This window comes from Nothobranchius furzeri, chromosome 1 (assembly GCF_043380555.1).
Source record: "Nothobranchius furzeri strain GRZ-AD chromosome 1, NfurGRZ-RIMD1, whole genome shotgun sequence".
NCBI lineage: Eukaryota > Metazoa > Chordata > Actinopteri > Cyprinodontiformes > Nothobranchiidae > Nothobranchius > Nothobranchius furzeri.
The window spans coordinates 108,921,517-108,944,491 of record NC_091741.1 but is presented as its reverse complement, the minus strand read 5'-3'; the positions used below and the strand labels follow the sequence as shown (position 1 = coordinate 108,944,491).

General features: G+C 41.9%; 1 protein-coding gene across 1 annotated transcript; it reads left to right on the top strand.

Moving 5' to 3' along the window:
- Positions 1-925: 925 nt before the first annotated feature.
- abhd18 (abhydrolase domain containing 18) lies at positions 926-22,664 on the top strand. Its single transcript, XM_070552995.1, has 14 exons — positions 926-1,018; positions 7,913-8,021; positions 8,402-8,486; positions 8,555-8,655; positions 9,964-10,039; positions 10,330-10,416; positions 11,399-11,424; positions 12,751-12,889; positions 13,094-13,183; positions 15,077-15,178; positions 15,483-15,676; positions 19,440-19,570; positions 21,412-21,574; positions 22,250-22,664. The coding sequence occupies exons 2-14, from the start codon at positions 7,930-7,932 to the stop codon at positions 22,305-22,307; spliced, it is 1,344 nt and encodes a 447-aa protein (XP_070409096.1). The 5' UTR covers positions 926-1,018; positions 7,913-7,929; the 3' UTR covers positions 22,308-22,664.
- The last annotated feature ends 311 nt before the right edge of the window (positions 22,665-22,975 follow it).

The window sequence follows — 22,975 nt, the reverse complement described above, 5'->3', positions numbered from 1 at the left end:
CACCTGACCTGACCATAAACATTTATCCAAAAGGTGTTTGTCTTGACTGTGCAGACAGCTGCAAGGCCCACTTGAGCCTATTTTTGGTCCTCTTGGTCCATGGTGATTTATAACTTGTTACTTGGTGCACACTGGAATTCCAGCAGGTTCTAGCTCCTGGTGCCTTCCACCTGACCGGGTGAACCCATACTCGTCTGTGGGTCATTGGTTGATTCTGTGAACATCCTGACCTGTTTCCTTTGGTCTCAGAGAGACAAATGAGTATTGGTCAACTCTATGAGATGGAATTCAACACCAGTGGGTGAGAACTCCACAGTCCTGCATGGATAAACCCAGACCCAACCAGCTAAAGGCTGCAGGACCATCTACAAGTTGTAGATGGTCCTGTAGACTACAACCAGCTGAAGGTTAGAAGGGCTCACAGACATCCTACAAAAACAGATGGTATTTAAAATCTGTACTTCAGCATTGAATTTTACTTAGTAGCTCTATTTATGGTCACTATGAGAAGTCAGATAAACTTTTAAAACATTGATATAATTAATTATTTGTAATTAGTAAACCTTTTTCATCACTGATAAATAATTGATTCGGGGTCAGGGTGCTTTTTAACCCTGTTTTATCATGGCAACAAAGAGCTGGAGCCACTTGTGACGTAATGGAAGAACCGTTCCTTTAGTGATCTGAACCAGAAAGTACAAATGTTATATTAACTGCTCCTTTTGAATTTAAGTTTTGAACTTAACATTGTCAAGGTGCCATGTTTGTTTGTAAATTTACTAAAAAAACAAAAAAAGTTCAGTTAGCGTACATATTTTAGTAAATTTAAACTTGTTCATGTTATGCTAAAACTCCATGATAAAAAAAAATCTGAACCAGAAAGAACGGATTAGGGTTAGTGCTCCGAACCCGGAAGAACGGGTTAGGGTTGTTCCGTGCTGATGCGCCCTCCTCACCGGCCAGGGGCGCTACAGCTCCTCCCAGCAGCAGAAGAAGAGCCGTCCGCGTGACCCCTGAGGTAACGTTGCTGATAAATATTTCTCCTGACACTTTGAAACTTCTTGAAAGAACCAGAACACAAGTCAGCTGCTGTAGAACCTCTCAGGCTCCTCCATGACTGTAATATCACCAGAGACAGGTCGGTACCGGCTCGGTCCGGTGCTGATCAGATCGACATGTCGCTGTGCTGAAGTCCAGTTCCAAACAGTTCCGCGTGTTTCACATCCCGATTTAAGTTAGAAAAAAATCAGAATCTAACTTTAACCCAGTTCAACTTCCGTGTTGTTTCTGAACTGGTTCAAACTACATCTGACCCGCAGGTCCAGAATGTTCCGGTCCAGTCTGAGTGAAGTTACCAAACTACAGTAAAATAAACAACGTGGAGCTAGAGCGATAGAACATGACGTTTATCTGCTGCTATGTTGGTTTATTTAACATCCAACCATCTGTCATCCAGCTATTCATCCATCCATCTGTCTGTCATTCATCTATTCATCCAAACATACTTCTGTCATTCATCTATTCATCTGTCATCCATCTATTCATCCAAACATCCATCTGTCATTCATCTATTCATCTGTCATCCATCTACTCATCCAAACATCCATCTGTCATTCATCTATTCATCTGTCATCTATCTATTCATCCATCCATCTGTCATTCATCTATTCATCTGTCATCCATCTATTCATCCATCTGTCTGTCATCCAGCTATTCATCCATCAGTCTATCATTCATCTTTTCATCCAAACATCCATCTGTCATTCATCTATTCATCTGTCATCCATCTACTCATCCAAACATCCATCTGTCATTCATCTATTCATCTGTCATCCATCTATTCATCCATCCATCCATCTGTCTGTCATCCAGCTATTCATCCATCAGTCTATCATTCATCATTTCATCCAAACATCCTTCTGTCATTCATCTCTTCATCTGTCATCCATCTGTTCATCCATACATCCATCTGTCATTCATCTGTCATCCATCTATTCATCCAGACATCCAACTGTCATTCATCTATTCATCCATCTGTATGTCATTCATCTTTTCATCCAAACATCCTTCTGTCATTCATCTCTTCATCTGTCATCCATCTATTCATCCAGACATCCATCTGTCATTCATCTATTCATCCATCTGTATGTCATTCATCTATTCATCTGTCATCAATCTATTCATCCATCCATCTGTCATCCATCTACTCATCCAAACATCCATCTGTCATTCATCTATTCATCTGTCATCCATCTACTCATCCAAACATCCATCTGTCATTCATCTATTCATCTGTCATCCATCTACTCATCCATCCATCCATCTGTCTGTCATCCAGCTATTCATCCATCAGTCTATCATTCATCTTTTCATCCAAACATCCTTCTGTCATTCATCTCTTCATCTGTCATCCATCTGTTCATCCATACATCCATCTGTCATTCATCTGTCATCCATCTATTCATCCAGACATCCAACTGTCATTCATCTATTCATCCATCTGTATGTCATTCATCTTTTCATCCAAACATCCTTCTGTCATTCATCTCTTCATCTGTCATCCATCTATTCATCCAGACATCCATCTGTCATTCATCTATTCATCCATCTGTATGTCATTCATCTATTCATCTGTCATCAATCTATTCATCCATCCATCTGTCATCCATCTACTCATCCAAACATCCATCTGTCATTCATCTATTCATCTGTCATCCATCTACTCATCCAAACATCCATCTGCCATTCATCTATTCATCTGTCATCCATCTATTCATCCATCCATCCATCCATCTGTCATTCATCTATTCATCTGTCATCCATCTACTCATCCAAACATCCATCTGTCATTCATCTATTCATCTGTCATCCATCTATTCATCCATCCATCCATCTGTCTGTCATCCAGCTATTCATCCATCAGTCTATCATTCATCTTTTCATCCAAACATCCTTCTGTCATTCATCTCTTCATCTGTCATCCATCTGTTCATCCATACATCCATCTGTCATTCATCTGTCATCCATCTATTCATCCAGACATCCAACTGTCATTCATCTATTCATCCATCTGTATGTCATTCATCTATTCATCTGTCATCAATCTATTCATCCATCCATCTGTCATCCATCTATTCATCCAAACATCCATCTGTCATTCATCTATTCAGCCATCTGTATGTCATTCATCTGTTCATCTGTCATCCATCTGTTCATCCATACATCCATCTGTCATTCATCTGTCATCCATCTGTTCATCCATACATCCATCTGTCATTCATCTGTCATCCATCTATTCATCCAGACATCCAACTGTCATTCATCTATTCATCCATCTGTATGTCATTCATCTATTCATCTGTCATCAATCTATTCATCCATCCATCTGTCATCCATCTATTCATCCATACATCCATCTGTCATCCATCTGTTCATCCATACATCCATCTGTCATTCATCTGTCATCCATCTATTCATCCAGACATCCATCTGTCATTCATCTATTCAGCCATCTGTATGTCATTCATCTATTCATCTGTCATCAATCTATTCATCCATCCATCTGTCATCCATCTATTCATCCAAACATCCATCTGTCATTCATCTATTCATCCAAACATCCATCTGTCATTCATCTGTCATCCATCTATTCATCCAGACATCCATCTGTCATTCATCTATTCAGCCATCTGTATGTCATTCATCTATTCATCTGTCATTAATCTATTCATCCATCCATCTGTCATCCATCTATTCATCCAGACATCCATCTGTCATTCATCTATTCAGCCATCTGTATGTCATTCATCTATTCATCTGTCATCAATCTATTCATCCATCCATCTGTCATCCATCTATTCATCCAAACATCCATCTGTCATTCATCTATTCATCCAAACATCCATCTGTCATTCATCTATTCATCCAAACATCCATCTGTCATTCATCTATTCATCCAGCTGTCTGTCATCCATCTATTCATCCATCTATCTGTCATCCATCTATTCATCCATTCATCTGTCTTCCATCTATTCATCTGTCATCCATCTATTCATCCAGACATCCATCTGTCATTCATCTATTCATCCATCTGTATGTCATTCATCTATTCATCTGTCATCAATCTATTCATACATCCATCTGTCATCCATCTATTCATCCATTCATCTGTCATCCATCTATTCATCCAAACATCCATCTGTCATTCATCTATTCATCCAGCTGTCTGTCATCCATCTATTCATCCATCTATCTGTCATCCATCTATTCATCCATTCATCTGTCATCCATCTATTCATCTGTCATCCATCTATTCATCCAAACATCCATCTGTCATTCATCTATTCATCCATCTGTCTGTCATACATCTATTCATCCATCTATCTGTCATCCATCTATTCATCCATTCATCTGTCATCCATCCATTCATCTGTCATCCATCTATTCATCTGTCATCCATCTATTCATCCATCTGTCATCCATCTGTTCATCTGTCATCCATCCATCCATCCATCCATCTATTCATCCAACCATCTGTCATTCATCTATTCATCCAACCATCTGTCATCCATCTATTCATCCAACCATCTGTCATCCATCTATTCATCCATCCATCTGTCTGTCATCCATCTATTCATCTTCATCCATTGAGGGCATTGTTGTCTCAGATAGAAATAAAATGGTAAATTCCCTCAATAATCACTTTATCATGTCTGGTCATGTCTTTGCAACAGCTTCACATGTCTCTGGGGTCTCTGTCCTCGACTCAGCTATATGCAATGGTTCCCTCTCCACAACCAACTGCTGTTTTTCATTTAATTGTTTCAGGTAAACAAGGTACTTGAGGAGTTACTCAGGTCAGATCCTCATAAATCAGCCAGACTGGATACTCTTGACCCTTTCTTTCTGAAAACGGCAGCACGTGTTATTGCTATTACCCATCTAATTAATGTGTCCATACAAACTGGTGCATTTCTGCAAGACTGGAAATTTGCATCTGTTACTCCACTCTTAAAGGGGGAGATCATTCAGACCTAAGCTGTTATAAGCCTCTCTAAAGTAATTGAAGTTAGTCAACAAACAGCTAGCTCACTATCTGGAATCCAGCAGTATTCTTACCCCCATGCAGTCTGGCTTCGGAACTGGCGATGAAAGTGTCTCTGCAACACTTAAAGTGCTAAATGACATCATATTTGCCATTGGCTACAGGGATCCAATCTCCTCCCTTTCCGGTCGGCTCACGGGTCCCCAGAAGAACGAAAAAATGAATGCAAGTCAACCGGGCTAAAAACGCTATTAATCCACTTTGCCTTACGCCCTGGATCACACATATGTTGTACTGCAATTAAAATGAAACGTAATGCTGGGTGTTTCCACCACACCAGTCATGTACTTTGAGATTTATTAGCATGTAAATGTTCGTAATTAGCATGACTACACACCAGAAATTGGCACATTGCATATGTGACATTACCACAGAATCTCCCCTCCCCTAGCGTAGCTGCTACTTACCACATGGCCAGATTCATGGTGGTTCTTTCCTCCTGTGGGAAGTTTGCTGAACTTACAGCCCTTTTCCCTCAGTCTTCTCCATGTCTGGTTCGATGACGTCACTTTCTTGAAGCTCATTTGTGGTCCTGGACTTATTTTCACACAAAACCTAAAATAGCGTTCCCCCCTGTTCGAAATTAAGGACGTTCTTGGTATCAAAATGTGTCTTTCAAATTCACAGACCTCATATGTGAAATTCATGGCACATAACAAGCGGAATTAGAAAATAGCATTTTTAGCCCCGTTGACTTGCATTCGTTTTTCCGTTCTTCCGGGGACCCATGGTCCGGAAGTAGGAGGGCATGACTTAGGCTCGCTATAAGGAATATTGTGTGGCTGTGTTTTTTGACTTGGCTAAAGCCTTTGACTTTGTAGACCACAATATCTTACTTAACAGGCTCAAACATGTAGGACTTTCCCAGGCATCCGTGGCGTGGTTCAGAAGTTATATCTTAGGTCGTACGCAGTGAGAACAGGGGGTTACCAATCTGCTCCTCTTCCTCTATCTATGGGCGTTCCTCAAGGGTCGATACTGAGCCCAACTTTATTCAGTATCTATATTTATAACATTGTTCATGCTGTGTACAGTTCTCATATACATTTATATGCAGACAACACTGTTTCATCACTGGTGCCTCTTTCACTACTCATCATTCTGTACTCACTCGTTAACTGGCCATCACTCCATTCCCGCAGGTTGTTACATTGGTATCAGTTCATAAACAAAACAATCATCGGTAGAACCGTCATATCTTCGCTAATTACTCATCACTCCCAACAACCAGCGCAATTTACGTTTCAGTAACTTAATCTCTACGGTTATTCCCAAAGCTCGCACCTCCTTTGGCCGCTCCTCATTCCAGTTTGCTGCTTCCAACGACTGGAATGAGCTGCAAAAACTACTGAAGCTCACTACCTACATTCCATTATCTACCTTCAATAGTTCATGGTGGTCAATAGTTTCTGATCAATGTGCTTCTGAGTATTAAAAACTGTTTTAGGTCTGTTTTGATTGCTTGTACACATTATATAACAACACTTAATAATAGTCCTTTGAAAGTATGTAAGTAAATGTTATTTATACACTCATCACAGACAGAAAATCAATAAGTGCTTCACATAGATCAAAACAAAACAAATAACATCATGAAATCATAAAGATAAAAACAAAGGTGCAACAGTCTGGAAGGAGCGATCAACTCAACTTTTATATCTGGTCTTTGGAACTTCTAGAAGGTTCTGGTGGGTGGACCTGAAGGCTCGGGTTGGAGCATAAGGCTTTAACAGTTCAGTAATATAGGGAGGAGCTTGACCATGTAGAGCTCTGAAAGTTATAGTCAGGATTCTAAAATGAACTCTAAAGTTAACGGGTAACCAGTGCAGAGACATCAGAATAGGAGTGATGTGTGCTCTTCTGTTTGCTCCAGTTAGGAGCCTCGCTGCAGAGTTCTGGACCAACTGAAGGTGGACAAGGGCTTTTTTGTTAAAACATGTGAAGAGTGTGTTACAGTAATCTAGATGGGAGGAGATAAAGGCATGGAGAACCATTTCAAGTTCATGTTGACACCAACCTTCACAGTTTGGAGATATTTCTTAAGTGATAAAAACAGTTTTGGACCAATGTTTTTGAGTGGCCTTCAAGAAACATTGATTGATCAAAAACACCAAAATTCAATGATCAGACATTCAGTCTTTTCAGAGTTTAACTGGAGGAAGTCGTCTTCTAGCCAGCTGGTGATGCTGATAGACACTCTAGTAATTCAGACAGTTTATAAACTCAGAATCCTTAAAGGAGCAGTACAGCTGAATGTCATCTGCATATAGTTGATAAGAGACATTATGAAAAGAATCAGTTATCTGTCCAAGAGGGTGTCTTTATCTTGTATGCTTTTATCGTATCTGTTGTTCTGTGGTGTAAAGCTTACTATGTGGCTCTTGCTGCAGCCTCTTAGTCAGATCGTCGTTTTAAATGAGAATGAGTTCTCAGTCCACTCATCTGGTTAAATAAAGGTTAAAAAAACATCTTGTATCCAGCTGTTCATCCATCCATCTGTGATATTCATCCATCCATCTGTCCAGTCCTATGTCAAGTTGTGAGAAGATCATGTTGACATGAGGCTAGATAACTGAAGTGTGTCAGCGTTACCATGGTTACCTATAAGTCTATAGTATAGTATTGATACTTTTTTAAGTGAAGCTTTTTCTGATGAGAGTACTAGCTGGCTTTGGATCTTCTTACCGTTGAGTTTAGGTCTGGACTCTGAGATTGATCTGGACCTTTTTCTGAGGAACCAGAAACACAATCTGTTTGATGATTACTCCATTAGGATTGTAATTGTTTTATTGTCTCTCGCTACTTTAGATGCAAAGAGCCGGTCCATGGGTGTAAGTCGACTGGATGTGTTCTACAGACAGCTTCTCCTCACCAAACTCTTCATTGGGGGATGGGGGAAGCCCGAAGATCTCAAAAGGTACCGAAATCTGAAACATCAGCCCGAAGGACCTTATTGGTCCTCCTTTCAGAGATTTCAGCATCAAATTCAAGTACTTTGTTATTTAAACTAGATTCACACGATGTCATCACCCTGCGGGTGTTTAATCTAACTTCTAATCCACAACCTTTAATCTCATAAAGACATTTGGTAAAATAATTATCATGACATTTCTTAATTTGCTCTTCACCTGTTACACATGAGGCTGAACCACAACTGTTACCCCTACGATCGGTACCAGTCCTGTCAGGTACCAGATCCCTCAGGTATCAGGCATGTCCAGTACCAGACCAAACACTAGAATTGTTTGTGAGCCTCCAGCCAAATTTTTATGACAATTTCATCTTTATGTCTTGCAGAATCTTTGAGTTTCGAAAGATCATTGGAGACCGAGAGAAATGCAAGACTCTGGTTCCTGAGGACTACCCAGTTTACATAAACAAGGTCCGATCTGTTCCTGTTCCTCTCGCAGTTCTCTTCTAGTTCTCATGGTGATTCTTGTTTGCGCTCAGACCGAGGAACTGGCTGACTGTCACATCCATGATGGCTTCTTCTTCTCCCCTCTGGAGCACTTGGTTCCGGGAATTCTTCCACCAGAGGCGGTCAAAGCCAGGTACCAAACCCCATGGTGTCGAACACCAGACTAGTGTTGCATCAGCTGATTGGGTCCACAATCTTCAGGATGTCAAAACATTCAGACTTAGATAACAACAACAAGTGTATCCATTAAACAACTGGAATTGATAGTCCAATAAATGAGATGTTCCCAGAAGTGGATGAAGTTCCAGCCCACTGCTGAACTTGCGGGATTATTTGGTTGTTTATGTCGGGGCTGCTGGAGGTCAGGGACCCTTCAGAGGATGTCCTGTTCTTGAAAACCCCCATCTCATGAACACCAGTGTAGGTCCCAAACACTGGTGTGTGCACACTGCAGGTCTGAGTGCTTCGGAACCTTCTGTTTTTTGGGCGCGGGCACCATGACAGGCTACTGACACAGGAGAACAACTCCGCATCAGTCGGGACTCGTGTCTCTTTCCTCCTAGAGCACCAGAGCAGCCGGGCGAGCTGTTGAGGGATCACCAACAGGACATGCAGAGCCCAGCTGGAAATCCACCCATTCCCTTACTGTAGACTTCCTCACACATGTTCATTTAATCCTGAGACCAGACTGTCGGCAGGAAGCAGCTGCTGCACGGTTCTTACTGAGGCATGGCTGGATGCAGCTGCACAGCTAGTAGTCAACCGGCCGACTCGGGTCAGAGGATCGTTGGAGGTCTCTGTCTGTCTAAATACAGTTGGTGCTTTAACTCTGTCGCTGGAAGATACCAACCTTCTACACCAAACAAATTCTGACCTCTGGAGGCATCCTTTTTGACCTCCTGTAAAATTCTGGAGGCTGTCATCTTCAGCTGAGATGCTTGAGAAGACAGCATCAGTTTGCCTACAGAGAGAAGTGAGCGACAACCGTGGTACCTCACAACAACGTTGGAGAGACTGGAGAAAAACAACACAAACATCATCTAGCTGACGTGGCTCAGGTTTCAACAGCAACCAGCTCATCCTTAAACATCAGAACTAAGTAACCAGGTTCTGGCCTTTTCAACTAACCAGAACAAGGACTCGTCACCTCTGATCATCAGGACCGGCATCCCACAAGGCTGTGTGTTCAGTCCACAGTCTACACTGTCAACGCACCGCACCAACTTTTAACTGAAGAAATGAAAGAAGCGAGCGGAGGATACGCTGATGTTGTGTGTTCTTCGCCGTCTCCACTGAGGCAGAGCAGGTCTACAGTGGGTACATCCACCCCCCCAGACCAATCTCGCTGTTTAGCTAAGATTTTAAATATGAACCTCTCATGCTTTTCGTTGGTTGCGGGTCTCCTTGGGTCAGTCGTCTCTGACACTGGTTTCTGTTTCAGGTTCCAGTTCATTGTTCCTAAGAGGTGGCAGAAGAATCGACCAGTGTGCATCCAGTTAGCAGGAACAGGAGACCACGTAAGGCTTGTACCCTTAATTATAACCATTACATGAGACCGACTCTTTCTCCCACCCCTACGGAGCTCAGTTATCGTGATTTCCTGGCGATTTTAAAAGTCTTTGTCGGATTAGGAAAGAGACGAGATGCAGAGTTCAGCTTAGAGTTCACCTGAGTCCATCTTTAGAGTAACATCATGGTTCTGAAGCTGTGGTACGATCCACCATCTCATCCCTCCCCTGATGCCCTTACTGGTGTGTTTGTGTTTATGTCTGTCTGTCTGAACCTTTGTCTGACTTGTGTTTTTTAGTTTTTTTGGCGGCGTCGGACCCTTATGGCCAGGCCCATGGTCAAAGAGGCAGGGATGGGTTCACTGCTTCTGGAGAATCCTTATTATATCCTTCTTCTGCACCTCATCGTCAGCTATCCAAAAACAAACGGTTGTAAAGTCTCTTCTCTTTGCACCATAACATAGTCGTGCACAGCCAGCGCTGCTTCTGCATGCTGCCGAACACCTCAGCTCCATCAGTAGGCTTCACCACCATCCCGGGTTCTCATCATTATGCTCTTTTTACCACACTAGGATCTCTGGATTTAAGGAGAACTTCTACAGCAGGGAAGTCCTGACTCATCAAAGTTACTGTCGGTGAATCTGGTCCATATTTAGTGAACACCACTCTGAACAGCAGTTAAAGGGCTTGTAACCGAGACATCGTGGGTAACTGGGTTATAGGCCGACCGATATGGGTTTTTTTAAGGCAGAAGCTGATACCGATTTTTAAAGAATTTTGTTGCCGATGGCCGATATCTAGAGCTGATTTTTTTTAGGCCCGTATATTTACGTTTTAGCAGCACATTGGATGTGAAATACAACTGAACACTCATTGTGTGTAATATAAACTAAATAAGTCAAAAATATCTTAATATGTATTGAACTTCAAATATAAAACAAACTCAAAGCATTTCTTCAGTCTAGTAATGGCAGCAGGTGGGCACACAGGTGTCTGATTTTTATATATTTTTTATCGGCTGTTAAAAATAATTTCCGCCGATGGCCGTTATAGAAAGAATTTGTATATATCGGCCAGATATATCCGTCTTCCTCTAAACTGGGTTGCTAATCATGAAGATTGATGCGTAAGACTCCTAAATCTCTCATTTTCTCACCTCCCAGAGACGGCCTCCTCCCTGAGACACTTTACAGGTATAGAAAACTATCAGCTTTCATCAATGTGCCAGGAACAATCAGCTGTTACCATTAGCATGCTGCTAGCTCAGGTCCCAGTGCACCATGGTCTGTTTCTACAGATATGCTGAACATCTATCTACTGGATCGTGTGTGAGAACACTGTTGCTCTTCCTTGACTCGTGTTCCACATGGCTATCGGAAACCCAAAGACCAGCTGTAAGTCAACTCTTCGCTACTTGTTTGGTTTAGTGAACAAACTGTTTTAGACGGAAGGTGATCATGTCATTAGTTCTGTCTTTTGATGGAGCTTCAGATTTCACGTGACTAAATATCAAACAAAAACTAACTGTAGCCCCTCTCTTCTGAAGGTTTTGACAGAAGTAGTGTCCTTGTCTGTGTAGGGCCTCATCTAAAAGGCTTGCTGATGCACAAAACAGGGTCTGAAAGTTGCGTGAGTCAGGGGTGATGGCAGATCAGGGATTACCCCTGTAGTCGGTGAGTGGCTGGTTCAAACCCAGGCTGCGCCCTTGGGCAACACCTCACCGTCCTTGCCTGCTGGTGGTGGTCAGAGGGACCGGTGGAGGCAGCTTTGATTACGATGGAAGTTCATCACCATCAGCGTGTTTGAATGGATGAATGATGCACTCTAGTGTAAACCTCTGAGAGGTGCTTTAAGCTAACTCTGACCCTGGCATGAGCTCATTTTGGAGACGGGGAGTCTGGCAGCACAGCCTGCAAGATGGCAAAGTGGTGAATTTTGGCTACACTTTCAGACTTGCACACCCTTGCACACCAGTGGTGGATCTAGCAGTTTGAGGGTCAAGGGCAAAAAAGTCCCGGGGGCCTCTGCAGCTGTTGTTTTGAAGCGTTTTCAAACCTTACTGAGGAAAAGTGCTAGCTCAAGTATTGGACACTTGCTGTTTATTTCCAGCATTTGGCAGTTTGTTAAAAATTATTTACTCTCTTCCTGCTTCTTTATTCACTTCCCAGAACCGTTTGGAGAACTTTACTCCATTTTTTACATCAGACCTGCTCGTCAGTCATTCACTTCCATTGCTGTGTTCATGGAATCGTCCGCTGTAGCCTGGCGACAGGTCACCGGTCACAAAGTAAGATGTCGGTTCAGCGTAATGGTTTTTAGAATGACAGGGTTCATTCATTTTGGAAGAGAATGCATCCTCTTGTGCAAAACGGGGCCCCTCAGCGATTACGGGGCCCTACACAGGAAGGGGTTGCACTGGTTTTTATCCATCGCAGACGCTGGTTTAATCAGGATGCTAACACGAGCAGTTCCACCACGTTAGACCACATGTGCCCTTACTGGTTCATTTGGATCCAACTCCAGTACCAGATTCTCTAAACCAGTGATGTCCAGCCCTGGGCCTCCAGGTCCACCATCCCTCAGGTTTTAGACGTTCTGCTCCAGAACACCTGATTTAGTGAGAGAATCCAAAACAAATGAAACCTGCAGGACTGTACGCTGGGCTGGGTGGGAAGGACGAGACCCTGACTGCTAAAACTTGTCTTATCTGAATGTTTTAGGCGCTCCTGTCTGAAGAACGTGTCAGACCTGTTTGTGATGGGAGGAGCGTTGATCTTGGAGTCGACCGTGCTCCTCCGCTGGCTGGAGAGGGAGGGATACTGGCCTCTGGGAATGACTGGGATCTCCATGGGAGGATATGTGAGTCCACACAGCAGGCTGTTAGCTTCAAACGCTGAACCTGGCAGGGACTGACCAGACTGGTAGTAAAGTTTAGCAAGCGTAGGTGCTTAACCTCCTCGTCAGTAGAAGTGTGGGTGTTAAAGCACCCGCATCCCCACGGGTCATCACCAGTGCCTGTCCAGGTGCCCAGTCCGAGGGGTAAATATTTGTCTCTGTGTCTAGATGGCTTCCTTGGCGGTGACCAACTGGCCCAAGCCCATCCCTCTGATCCCCTGCCTGTCCTGGTCCACTGCCTCCAGCGTCTTCACCACGGTAAGGTACCAGTCCAGCCACAGGAAGGGCATCCTGGTGACTCTTTGCATTACTGGTAGATGTTAAACTATCCTGAGCTACAAAAACTACAGAAAAGGCTTCTAGCCTGGAGACAAGGTCTAGATATGGTTCTACTCTAGAATGGACCTGACCCCTCAGAAAGACCTGCTCAGAACCAACAGGTTAACAAGTCAATAATTACCACGCCGACGTGCACAAGGCCTGGTCAGACCAGGTCTGCATCCTTCTGCATCCTCCACCAGTCCATCCAGAAGTTCTGACCCAATCCTGTCAGGTGTTTTCTCTTACTTGGCCTGGGTTACGTGTGTGCTTCATCAGTCCGGAACACGTAGGGATTCATTTCCTAAGAGCTCAAAACCCCATCCTGACATTTTCCTACTTATGTGTCCTAAAACTCAAACAGACCTTCATCCTCACTGTGTGTGTGTGTGTGTGTGTGTGCGTGCGTGCGTGTGTGTGTGTATGTGATGGAAATGAAGAGTATTACAATTTAATTAATGACCAGAGATATTAATGATCCATACCTGGCATGGGTCCCATCTCTGGACCTGGGCTATTCAAATCAGAAGAGTGGTTCTTTTTATTACAGGGAAATTAAATAAACACTTTGCATGAACTGAGAGACAAGAGAAGAGAGAGAGAGACCTCAGAACGTTTAAGCAAAATTTATTATCTAAATTATTTTAAACAGTTTAACAGGACTAACTCTGTAGTGATGGATGCTGATGGAATGATTGTGAGGTGGAGTGTGTGTTGGTGCGATGTCAGTTCAGAACCTCTGTTCTGGAGAAGCGAGTCTGAGTGGGAGATGATGTTTTGCTCTTAACTGATCAACTTTGAACCGTGGTCAGAAAACAACATGAGACGCCATCTGTGCCGCTCTACATTACCCGTCAGTGAGACCTCCGTCTTAGATCAGGCTGCCAGGTCCACGGACCCTCCTCTGGTACTGGAGCCGATGAAACAGCGTCTTCAGCACGACAAACCAGTCTTTGGATAGTCTCCAGGTAAAAGCGACAGGTGTTTCACAGCGTCAAAAAGGACCCCCCTTTGGGTCAGCGAGTTCGGCTTTGATTCGGAAGGAACCGTTGTTTTGTTGGTAACAATGGCCGGATTTCCCAGCTTGGCAGTTCTCAGCTTAAAAGTAAAAAGTACAGATGGTCGGTCCGTACTCCACTTAGCAATGATGAACTTCAGGGGATCTGGAGAGCTGGCTGAATACTGAACTCAAAATGGCGTTGTTCTGTTTTATTAATCTTGATGTTTACGATTCTGGACGAATCACAGCTGACAGATTAAATAAACACCACAGAGACTCTGCTATGCTTCAGATGTGAAGGTTCTGATTGGATTTTGTGACCGGAATGTGTCATGATTGTTTATCTGGTGTATCAGCGTGGCTAGTGGCTAGAATACGTCATTTTCTTATTAAAACATTAATCATAACATTGTGATTTCACAGATCGGTCACATGGTTATTATTGACTAACAGTTGTTTTGATTAGCTTTATTAAAATAGAGTTCTTTGACTAATTAAAAGAAAAGAGTTCATTCTTCGTTCTTCTGTCTTCACCGCTGGAATGTAAACATTAGGAGTGAATGCATGACCTTGGCTGTTTCATGCACTCTGGCACTGGGTCAAACAGAACAGCTGTTAGAGGGGAGAAATGGTTCCTTCATCACGGTGTGTGTGTGTGTGTGTGTGTGTGTGTGTGTGTGTGTGTGTGTGTGTGTGTGTGTGTGTGTGTGTGTGTGTGTGTGTGTGTGTGTGTGTGTGTGTGTGTGTGTGTGTGTGTGTGTGTGTGTGTGTGTGTGTGTGTGTGTGTGTGTGTGTGTGTGTGTGTGTGTGTGTGTGTGTGTGTTCGTTCCCAGGGCGTGCTGAGTAAAGCGGTGAACTGGAGACAGCTGGAGAAGCAGTATGCTGTTAATTCAGTGTACGAAGAGGAGATCATAAACCTGCTGGAGTACTGTGGGGTAAGTTCTCCTGAAGAACCCACTCCACTCCAGAACCTTTAAATGCTTTTTACGTAGCCACTCCATTGTGGCCCGGGTGGTGTTTTTGGGATGGTTGTCATTGTGGAAGAGTTTATTCACGTTTCATCTTCAATGCCCTCACTGAAGGAAGGAGGTTTTTGCCTGAATCCCATGATACGTGGCCCTGTTCATCCCTTCTAAAGTTGTCCTGACTCTTTTGAAGAAAAGCATCTCCAAAGCATAATATTTCCACCCCCATGTGTGTTACATGTTACGTCTGTGTCTTTTTGTCCACTCCTGTCAGGCGGATTCATTTAAAATGAGGAACCTGCCCCCACTGGAAGATCTGCTGAACCTCTCTGAGGAGTTAGGAGTGTCAGCAGGCCAAGATCCTAAAGAACCGATCCAGTCTCAGTTCGGTGGAAGTTCTGAAGGGGGTCGGACCGACGTCTTCGTATCATCAGCTGGTGATGGACCAAACAGAGACACCCTGCTGAGGTCAGGTTCCTTTTCTACTCAGGCTCATTACAGGTCAAGCAGAACCGGGTCTGGACTAAACATGTGACTGTAATCTGACCATCATGGGCCTGAAGCATGAAGTAGTAGCTGTATTAATACTATTGTACTGTTACAGTTGTAGTAATACTATAATACTGTTACAGCCGTAGTAATACTATAGTACTGTTACAGTTGAGTTAATACTAAAATACCATTACACTTGTAGTAATAGTATAATACTGTTACAGCTGTAGTAATACTATAATACTGTCACTGCTATAGTAATACTCTAATACTGTTACAGCTGTAGTAAAACTATAGTACTGTTACAGCTGTAGTAATACTATAATATTGTTACTGCTGTAGTAATACTATAGTACTGTTACAGCTGAGTTAATACTAAAATACCATTACACTTGTAGTAATAGTATAATACTGTTACAGCTGTAGTAACACTATAATATTGTTACTGCTGTAGTAATACTATAGTACTGTCACAGCTGAGTTAATACTAAATTACCATTACACTTGTAGTAATACTATAATATTGTTACAGCAGTGTTAATACTAAAATACCATTACACTTGTAGTTATACTATAATACTGTTACTGCTGTAGTAAAACTATCTCTGCCTCCGGACCTCATTTTTCTCCTTTATTGAAAAAAGTCTTTATTTGAAGCAGAGTTACCAGAGGTGGGCGAGGCTGGAGACAGAGTCAGAGAGGAGGCGAGGGTCAAAACCAGATTCGGACATGCAGATACGGGGAACAGGCAAGAGGCGAGGTTGAGGACAGGCGAAGGTCGTGGAGGCAGGCAGAGTTCAGGCAGGGGTCAGGAGAAAAACGAGGTCTGGAGGCAGAGATCAGGCAGGGTGAATAGCTGGAGAATTTGCTGGCACGAAGTCTTCAATAATCTGGCACTGAATGACTGGATGGCTGGTTCTTTTTTAGCAGGGGAAACAGGTGTGAGTGATGAGCTGAGGAGTCAGAAGCAGGTGAAGTGGATGAAGCTGATTGTGGTAGTCAGGGAAACAGGGCTTGGCTGGGGCTTGATGATGAGACCAGGTGTGCTGCATGAAGGCTGAGGAGGGTGAAGGATTGGGAGTCATGACAATAGTACTGTTTCTGCTGTAGTAATACTATAATACTGTTACGGCAGTGTTAATAATAAAATACCATTACACTTGTAGTAATACTACAGTTGCAGCTATAGTAATACTATAGTATTGTTACCACTGTAGTAATACTATAATACTGTTACTGCTGTAATAGTACTATGGTACTGTTACAGCTGTAGTAATACTATAATACTGTTACTGCTGTAGTAATACTATAGTACTCTTACAGCTGCAGTAATAATATAATACTGTTACTGCTGTAATAATACTATAGTACTGTTACTAATAATATAATACTGTTACTGCTGTAATAATACTATAGTACTGTTACAGCTGTAGTAACGATATAATACTGTTACTGCTGTAGTAATACTATAGTACTCTTACAGCTGCAGTAATAATATAATACTGTTACTGCTGTAATAATACTATAGTACTGTTACAGCTGTAGTAACGATATAATACTGTTACTGCTGTAGTAATACTATTGTACTGTTACAGCTGTAGTAATACTATAATACTGTTACTGCTGTAGTAATACTATAGTACTCTTACAGCTGCAGTAATAATATAATACTGTTACTGCTGTAATAATACTATAGTACTGTTACAGCTGTAGTAATGATATAATACTGTTACTGCTGTAGTAATACTATTGTACTGTTACAGCTGTAGTAATGATTTAATACTGTTACTGCTGTAATAATACTATAGTACTGTTACAGCTGTAGTAATGATATAATACTGTTACTGCCGTAATAAAATTATACTACTGTTACAGTTTTTTTAGACCTAAAAAAGGCGTTCGATACTGTTAATCATGAAATTCTATTAAAAAAATGGAAAGGTACGGGTTTAGGGGAATCGTTGGGGACTGGTTAAAAAGCTATGTAGGGAATAGGAAACAATATGTACAAATAAATGAATACAAATCTGATTTGATGGATATAGCTTGTGGAGTACCTCAAGGTTCACTACTGGGACCAAAATTGTTTATTATGTACTTAAATGATATCTGCAGAGTATCAAAAATTTTAAAGTTTGTAATATTTGCAGATGACACAAATGTACTGTGTTCAGGTGTGGAATTGCCACAGGTCTTGGAGTTGATCACACAGGAATTAACGATATTATAAAAGTGGTTTGATATAAATAAATTATCATTAAATCTAGATAAAACCAGATTTATGTTATTTGGTAAGCAAAAGAAAAGCATCAAAATAGAAATTTGTGTGGATAATGTATATTTAGAAAGAGTAAATGAAATAACATTTCTTGGTGTGATCACTGACCATAAGCTCTGTTGGAAGCCACACATCACTTATGTTCGGGGGAAATTGGCACGGGTCGTTGCCATCCTGGGGAAAGCAAAGAATATGCTGGATCAGAAAGCCCTGCACATATTATACTGTGCTTTACTACTGCCATGTATGAGTTACCATGTAGAGGTCTGGGGAAACACATACAAAAGTAACATACATAACTATATAACTATAATACAGAAAAAGGCCATTAGAATAATAAATAATGTGGGGTACAGGGACCATACAAAAGCACTCTTTGTCGAAATGCAAGCTATTAAATTCCAAGGCTTGGTGAAGCTCAAAACAGCACAAATAATGTATAAAGTAAGAAATAAATTGCTTCCTAAAGAAATCTGTTTATTGTTCAAAGAAAGAGAAGGTGGGTATAAGGAAACGGAATTTAAAAATACAAAGTGCTAGAACAACTTTAAAAACTATGTCAATCGCAATTGCAGGAGTTAAATTATGGAACAGTCTAACAGAAGAGATACAAGAAAGTAAAAACATAAACCAGTTTAAAGTAAAATATAAAAACCTAAGTTTAAATAAGTATAAGAATGAAGAAAACAGGGTTAACCCAGAACGGTAATGCGGCTGGCTATGCTGTTGTGCTTCTTTTTCTGTGTTTTTTGGTTTGTTTGGTTTTTCTTTTTTTCTCCATAACTGGTGAATCTGCAAATTTACACATTCTCTGTTTTCCATATGTTGTTTTGTTTATATATATATATATATATATATATATATACATATATACATACATATATATATATTTTTTTTTTCAAATGTTGTTTGTTTAATTTAAGATTGAAAGAAAATTAAATGAATAAGAGGTCAAACGTGGGGGTAGGGACAAATAAGTAAAGCCTACTCTTTTTCAAACAAATAATGGAATTATATTTTGTAATGATGCACGTGTGAAATGTTTGAAATAAAAATGAACTGAACTGAACTGTAGTAATACTACTGTTACTGCTGTAGTAATACTATAGTACTGTTACAGCTGTAGTAATGATAAATATTGTTACTGCTATAATAATATTATAGTACTGTTACTGCTTTAGTAATACTATAATATTATTACCGCGGTGTTAATATTACAATACCATTACACTTAGTAATGCCACAGTTATAGCTATAGTAATACTATAGTATTGTTACCACTGTAGTATTACTATAACAGGCTGCATGTTTGTGGCTGGCCTTTCTGGATCTGATCTGATCGTTTTAACCAGAAGAAGATGACTTACCATGACCCTCCATGAGTATGAGACCAGGTTCTGCTGTTGCTGATGTTCCTTTTGGTTTCACGTTGAATCATCAGCTAGTGTCATTGTGCTGCAGAAGCTTCAGTCTCCACAGACCCAGGATGAAGAGCAGCCCGGCCCGGTGCTACAGACCGACTCTTCACTTAGAATCAATCAGCTTCATGAAGGGAGTGATGGACGAGTGCACCCACATGGCCAACTTCTCAGGTGGGTACCTGTTTGAACAGGTACGCACTGATGCGCGTGTGTGTGTGTGCAGTGGCGGTTCTACATGGAATTACTCCCCGGGCGAGGCCCCATTTGAGCCCCCACCCCCACCCCCCACCACCACCCCACCTGCACGAACACACGCATGTTTTCTACAAACAGGCATGTTTTATTAGAACGACTATTGAACATTCATTTTTCTAAGTTGCACATATTTACATTAATTACTATGAAGTTGTCAGAATGTAAAGCACTATACATTATATACTGTATCAAAATATATGGAATCAAATATACAAAAACAAACAATAACTAAATATTAAGAATAAATGAACATAATATATAATAAATATTCTAAATAGCAAAAATATTTCACACATAACAAACTAAAGATAATCACTACAGCATTGCACTTAGAACAGAAAACACAAACTAAAATTAAAACCTAACCTTGATGCAAAGTCATCAATAATGTCATCATATGAAATCTGCTCCCCTACTGAGTGATTGATACTAATCAGAGCCAGGTGAGTGAGCCGCCCCTGAAACATAGGTGACCTCAGGTATGACTTGATCAATTTTTGAAAAGCTCCTCTCAGCTTGAGCCACAGTGACTGGCAGAGCAGTCCAAAAGTTGGGTAGATCTCCAATAGATCTTTATCATGATCCATAATATTTTAGAATTGCCTCTGAAATTGTAATTTAAACTGGCATAAAAATAAACTGTAGACTACCAAAAATGCCAACTTTTACAGAACAAATCATGTAAAAATAATCAGTGCAGCCATCTGCAATAAATAAACAGGATAGTTAGTGGTGACTGGGGAGTTTTCTTCTGCTTGTACAGTTGTTTTATTTATTATTATGTCAACATGATCAACATGTGTTTGTTGTTGTTCAGGCAGGCCACGGGCTGCAGTGAGCATTTAACAAATCCTAGTTTGAATCAGTAAAAAACGATTCAAGGAATTTTTTCGAACCATTTGAATATTCGTTTCAATATTTCAGCCCTATTAGCTCTGTTAGCAACTAGTTGACCGCATTTAACCGTTAAAATCCCAGTTAACTGGTTCAAAAAATTGAAAACATGCATTATGAGAGCTACATACCTTTATCTTTCTCCTCTTTTTTCCTTTTTTTTTCCTGAATCGGGCACCTGGTGGTTTTAGCCTTTTTATGTTCATCTCTTCTAAAGTTTCCTTTAGTCAGGACTAAACTATTTGACCTTGATGGGGGGGGTGACCACAAAGTCGTTTTGGTTTTCTTTTTTTTATTCGGCCATTTCACACAATTCAGAAAAACCTGAAAGAATGATAGGCCTGTGTTTATGATATTATGAATGAAATATGGAAGAACGTTAAGATGTGATTGACTTTAGCCATGTTGATACAGTTGATTCAGCCCCTACCCGCTCATTTCATTTGGGAAAGACCCAGAGGTGAATTCCCCTGCCGCGCCCCTCCACTTTCTCTTCTTCATACACACACGGAGCACCTGAACCCTCTCAGTCAGCAGGAGCGCCTGCAGCTGCAGGGGGCGCCAACCTGCTGTTTCCAATCCAGACTCTGTGATATGACAGATAATAGAAAACCTCGGTGCGGCGCAGATTTCCTTTTTTTTTTATTTTTACTCCACGCTTGTGTGCCCCTTTTGTGTCATGAAAAAATGCCGCCCCGGGCAACTGCCCTGTCTGCTCGTGCCTAAAACCGCTACTGTGTGTGTGTGTGTGTGTGTGTGTGTGTGTGTGTGTGTGTGTGTGAGTGAGTGAGACATCAAAGATGTGATCAAACATTCTGACAGTCTCTGAGATCTAAGATGTCTGTTCACCCCCACACCCCCAGTCCCTGTAGACACCGGTCTTATAATCGTGGTCCAGGCCAAGGAGGACGCCTACGTTCCTCGTACTGGGGTCCTCAGTCTGCAGGAGATCTGGCCCGGATGTGAGGTCCGATACCTGAGTGGAGGACACATCAGTGCGTACCTGTTCAAACAGAACTTCTTCAGGTAAAATGTGAAAGAACTTTCTGCATTTGTGTTTAGAGTCTGAAGATGAATTGTGTTGGTTCCTGTAGACTAGTTCTTCATAGGAATCATGTTTCACAGATGTCCTTTGTCCTGGAACGTTCACGTCACTGATGAGAGTTTCATCCTAGTTCTTCTGAACATAAGTAGACCAAAATATGGAATAAAGATGAAGAGTCAGATTCTTACAACATAAAGACAACAAAGATGTTATGTTTAAAATTCTCAACACTACAGCGATAAAGCGTTCCTCAGCCTGCACCCTGGGTGCAGGTAGGTCTCAGCAGACAGAAGCGGTCGCCTGGTCTGCCAGACTCGTCCTCGTTTCTACACAAAGAACTCCCATCAGGAAGCGTGGGGCTGGCTGGTCAGGCTCCAGAAGCTAACCCGTCCATCTCATCCACCGAGCTGGTCTAATGGTGTATTTACACTGTGGCCAACTGGGTCTGACTCTGGTAGCGTCAGTGCTGAGCTGAGCCAAAACACCCACCTATTAACTGATTGGCTGGCTGGTGTTATGTCACTACCTACTAGTGGGAGCCTCTGATTGGCCTGGTGGTGTGCGTGTGAACTGATGTCACAGAATAGCGCCCGACCAAACCCAAACAGCGGTCTAACACCTGGTCTGACGTGTCGGTCTTGTGTTCTCTTTTGCAGGCAGGCCATCTACGACGCGTTTAACAGGTTCAGCCTAAAGTATCCAAATCTGCACTGATCCGGGAGAGCAGAACCTTGTCCCAGAACAAGCGGACCGGACCGGACCGAGGAGAAAGTGCTGTGAGCCTCAACATGGGTCTGAGCAGAGCAGGGGCTTAGTGAGGTATTCCCAACAAAGAGCCTGGTCTCGTCTCGGTACCCGGACCTGGAGAACACCGGTCCCGTTCTCAGCTGGTGTGAGGCTCATACTTCCATGTCCTAGTTTTTTTCCTGACATCAGAATCTTCTGAATTCCAGAACCAGATGTGATCAGCGCTGAACGAAGGTTCTGATGAAGAGTAAATTATTGACGATGACCTTTGATTATTATGAAATCCTGTTTGAGCTCATTAATAAAGTGGTATTTTAAAGAGAATTGTTCTGTTTTTAATGCTCAGTGGAAGAAAAGCATCTAGACCAACTCTGGATGTAAGCTGGCTCAGAGCCAGGACTACGCCAGAACATCAGAACTGTGACCCGTGCAGCAGCTCGGCAGGATCGTCACAAATGCATCAGATGTCACGATGAAACAAGTGAGACGGTCACCGGATGTTTTTAGCTCCATGAGAAGGAAACTAATCCAGACGTTGCCTCCAGGTGCTTCAGGTAACCGAAGTGGGCGGGGTTAGATGAAGGCGCCTGAGGGTGAGCCGGAGCGTTTTAGTTAGATCTGAGACCGATCTGCAG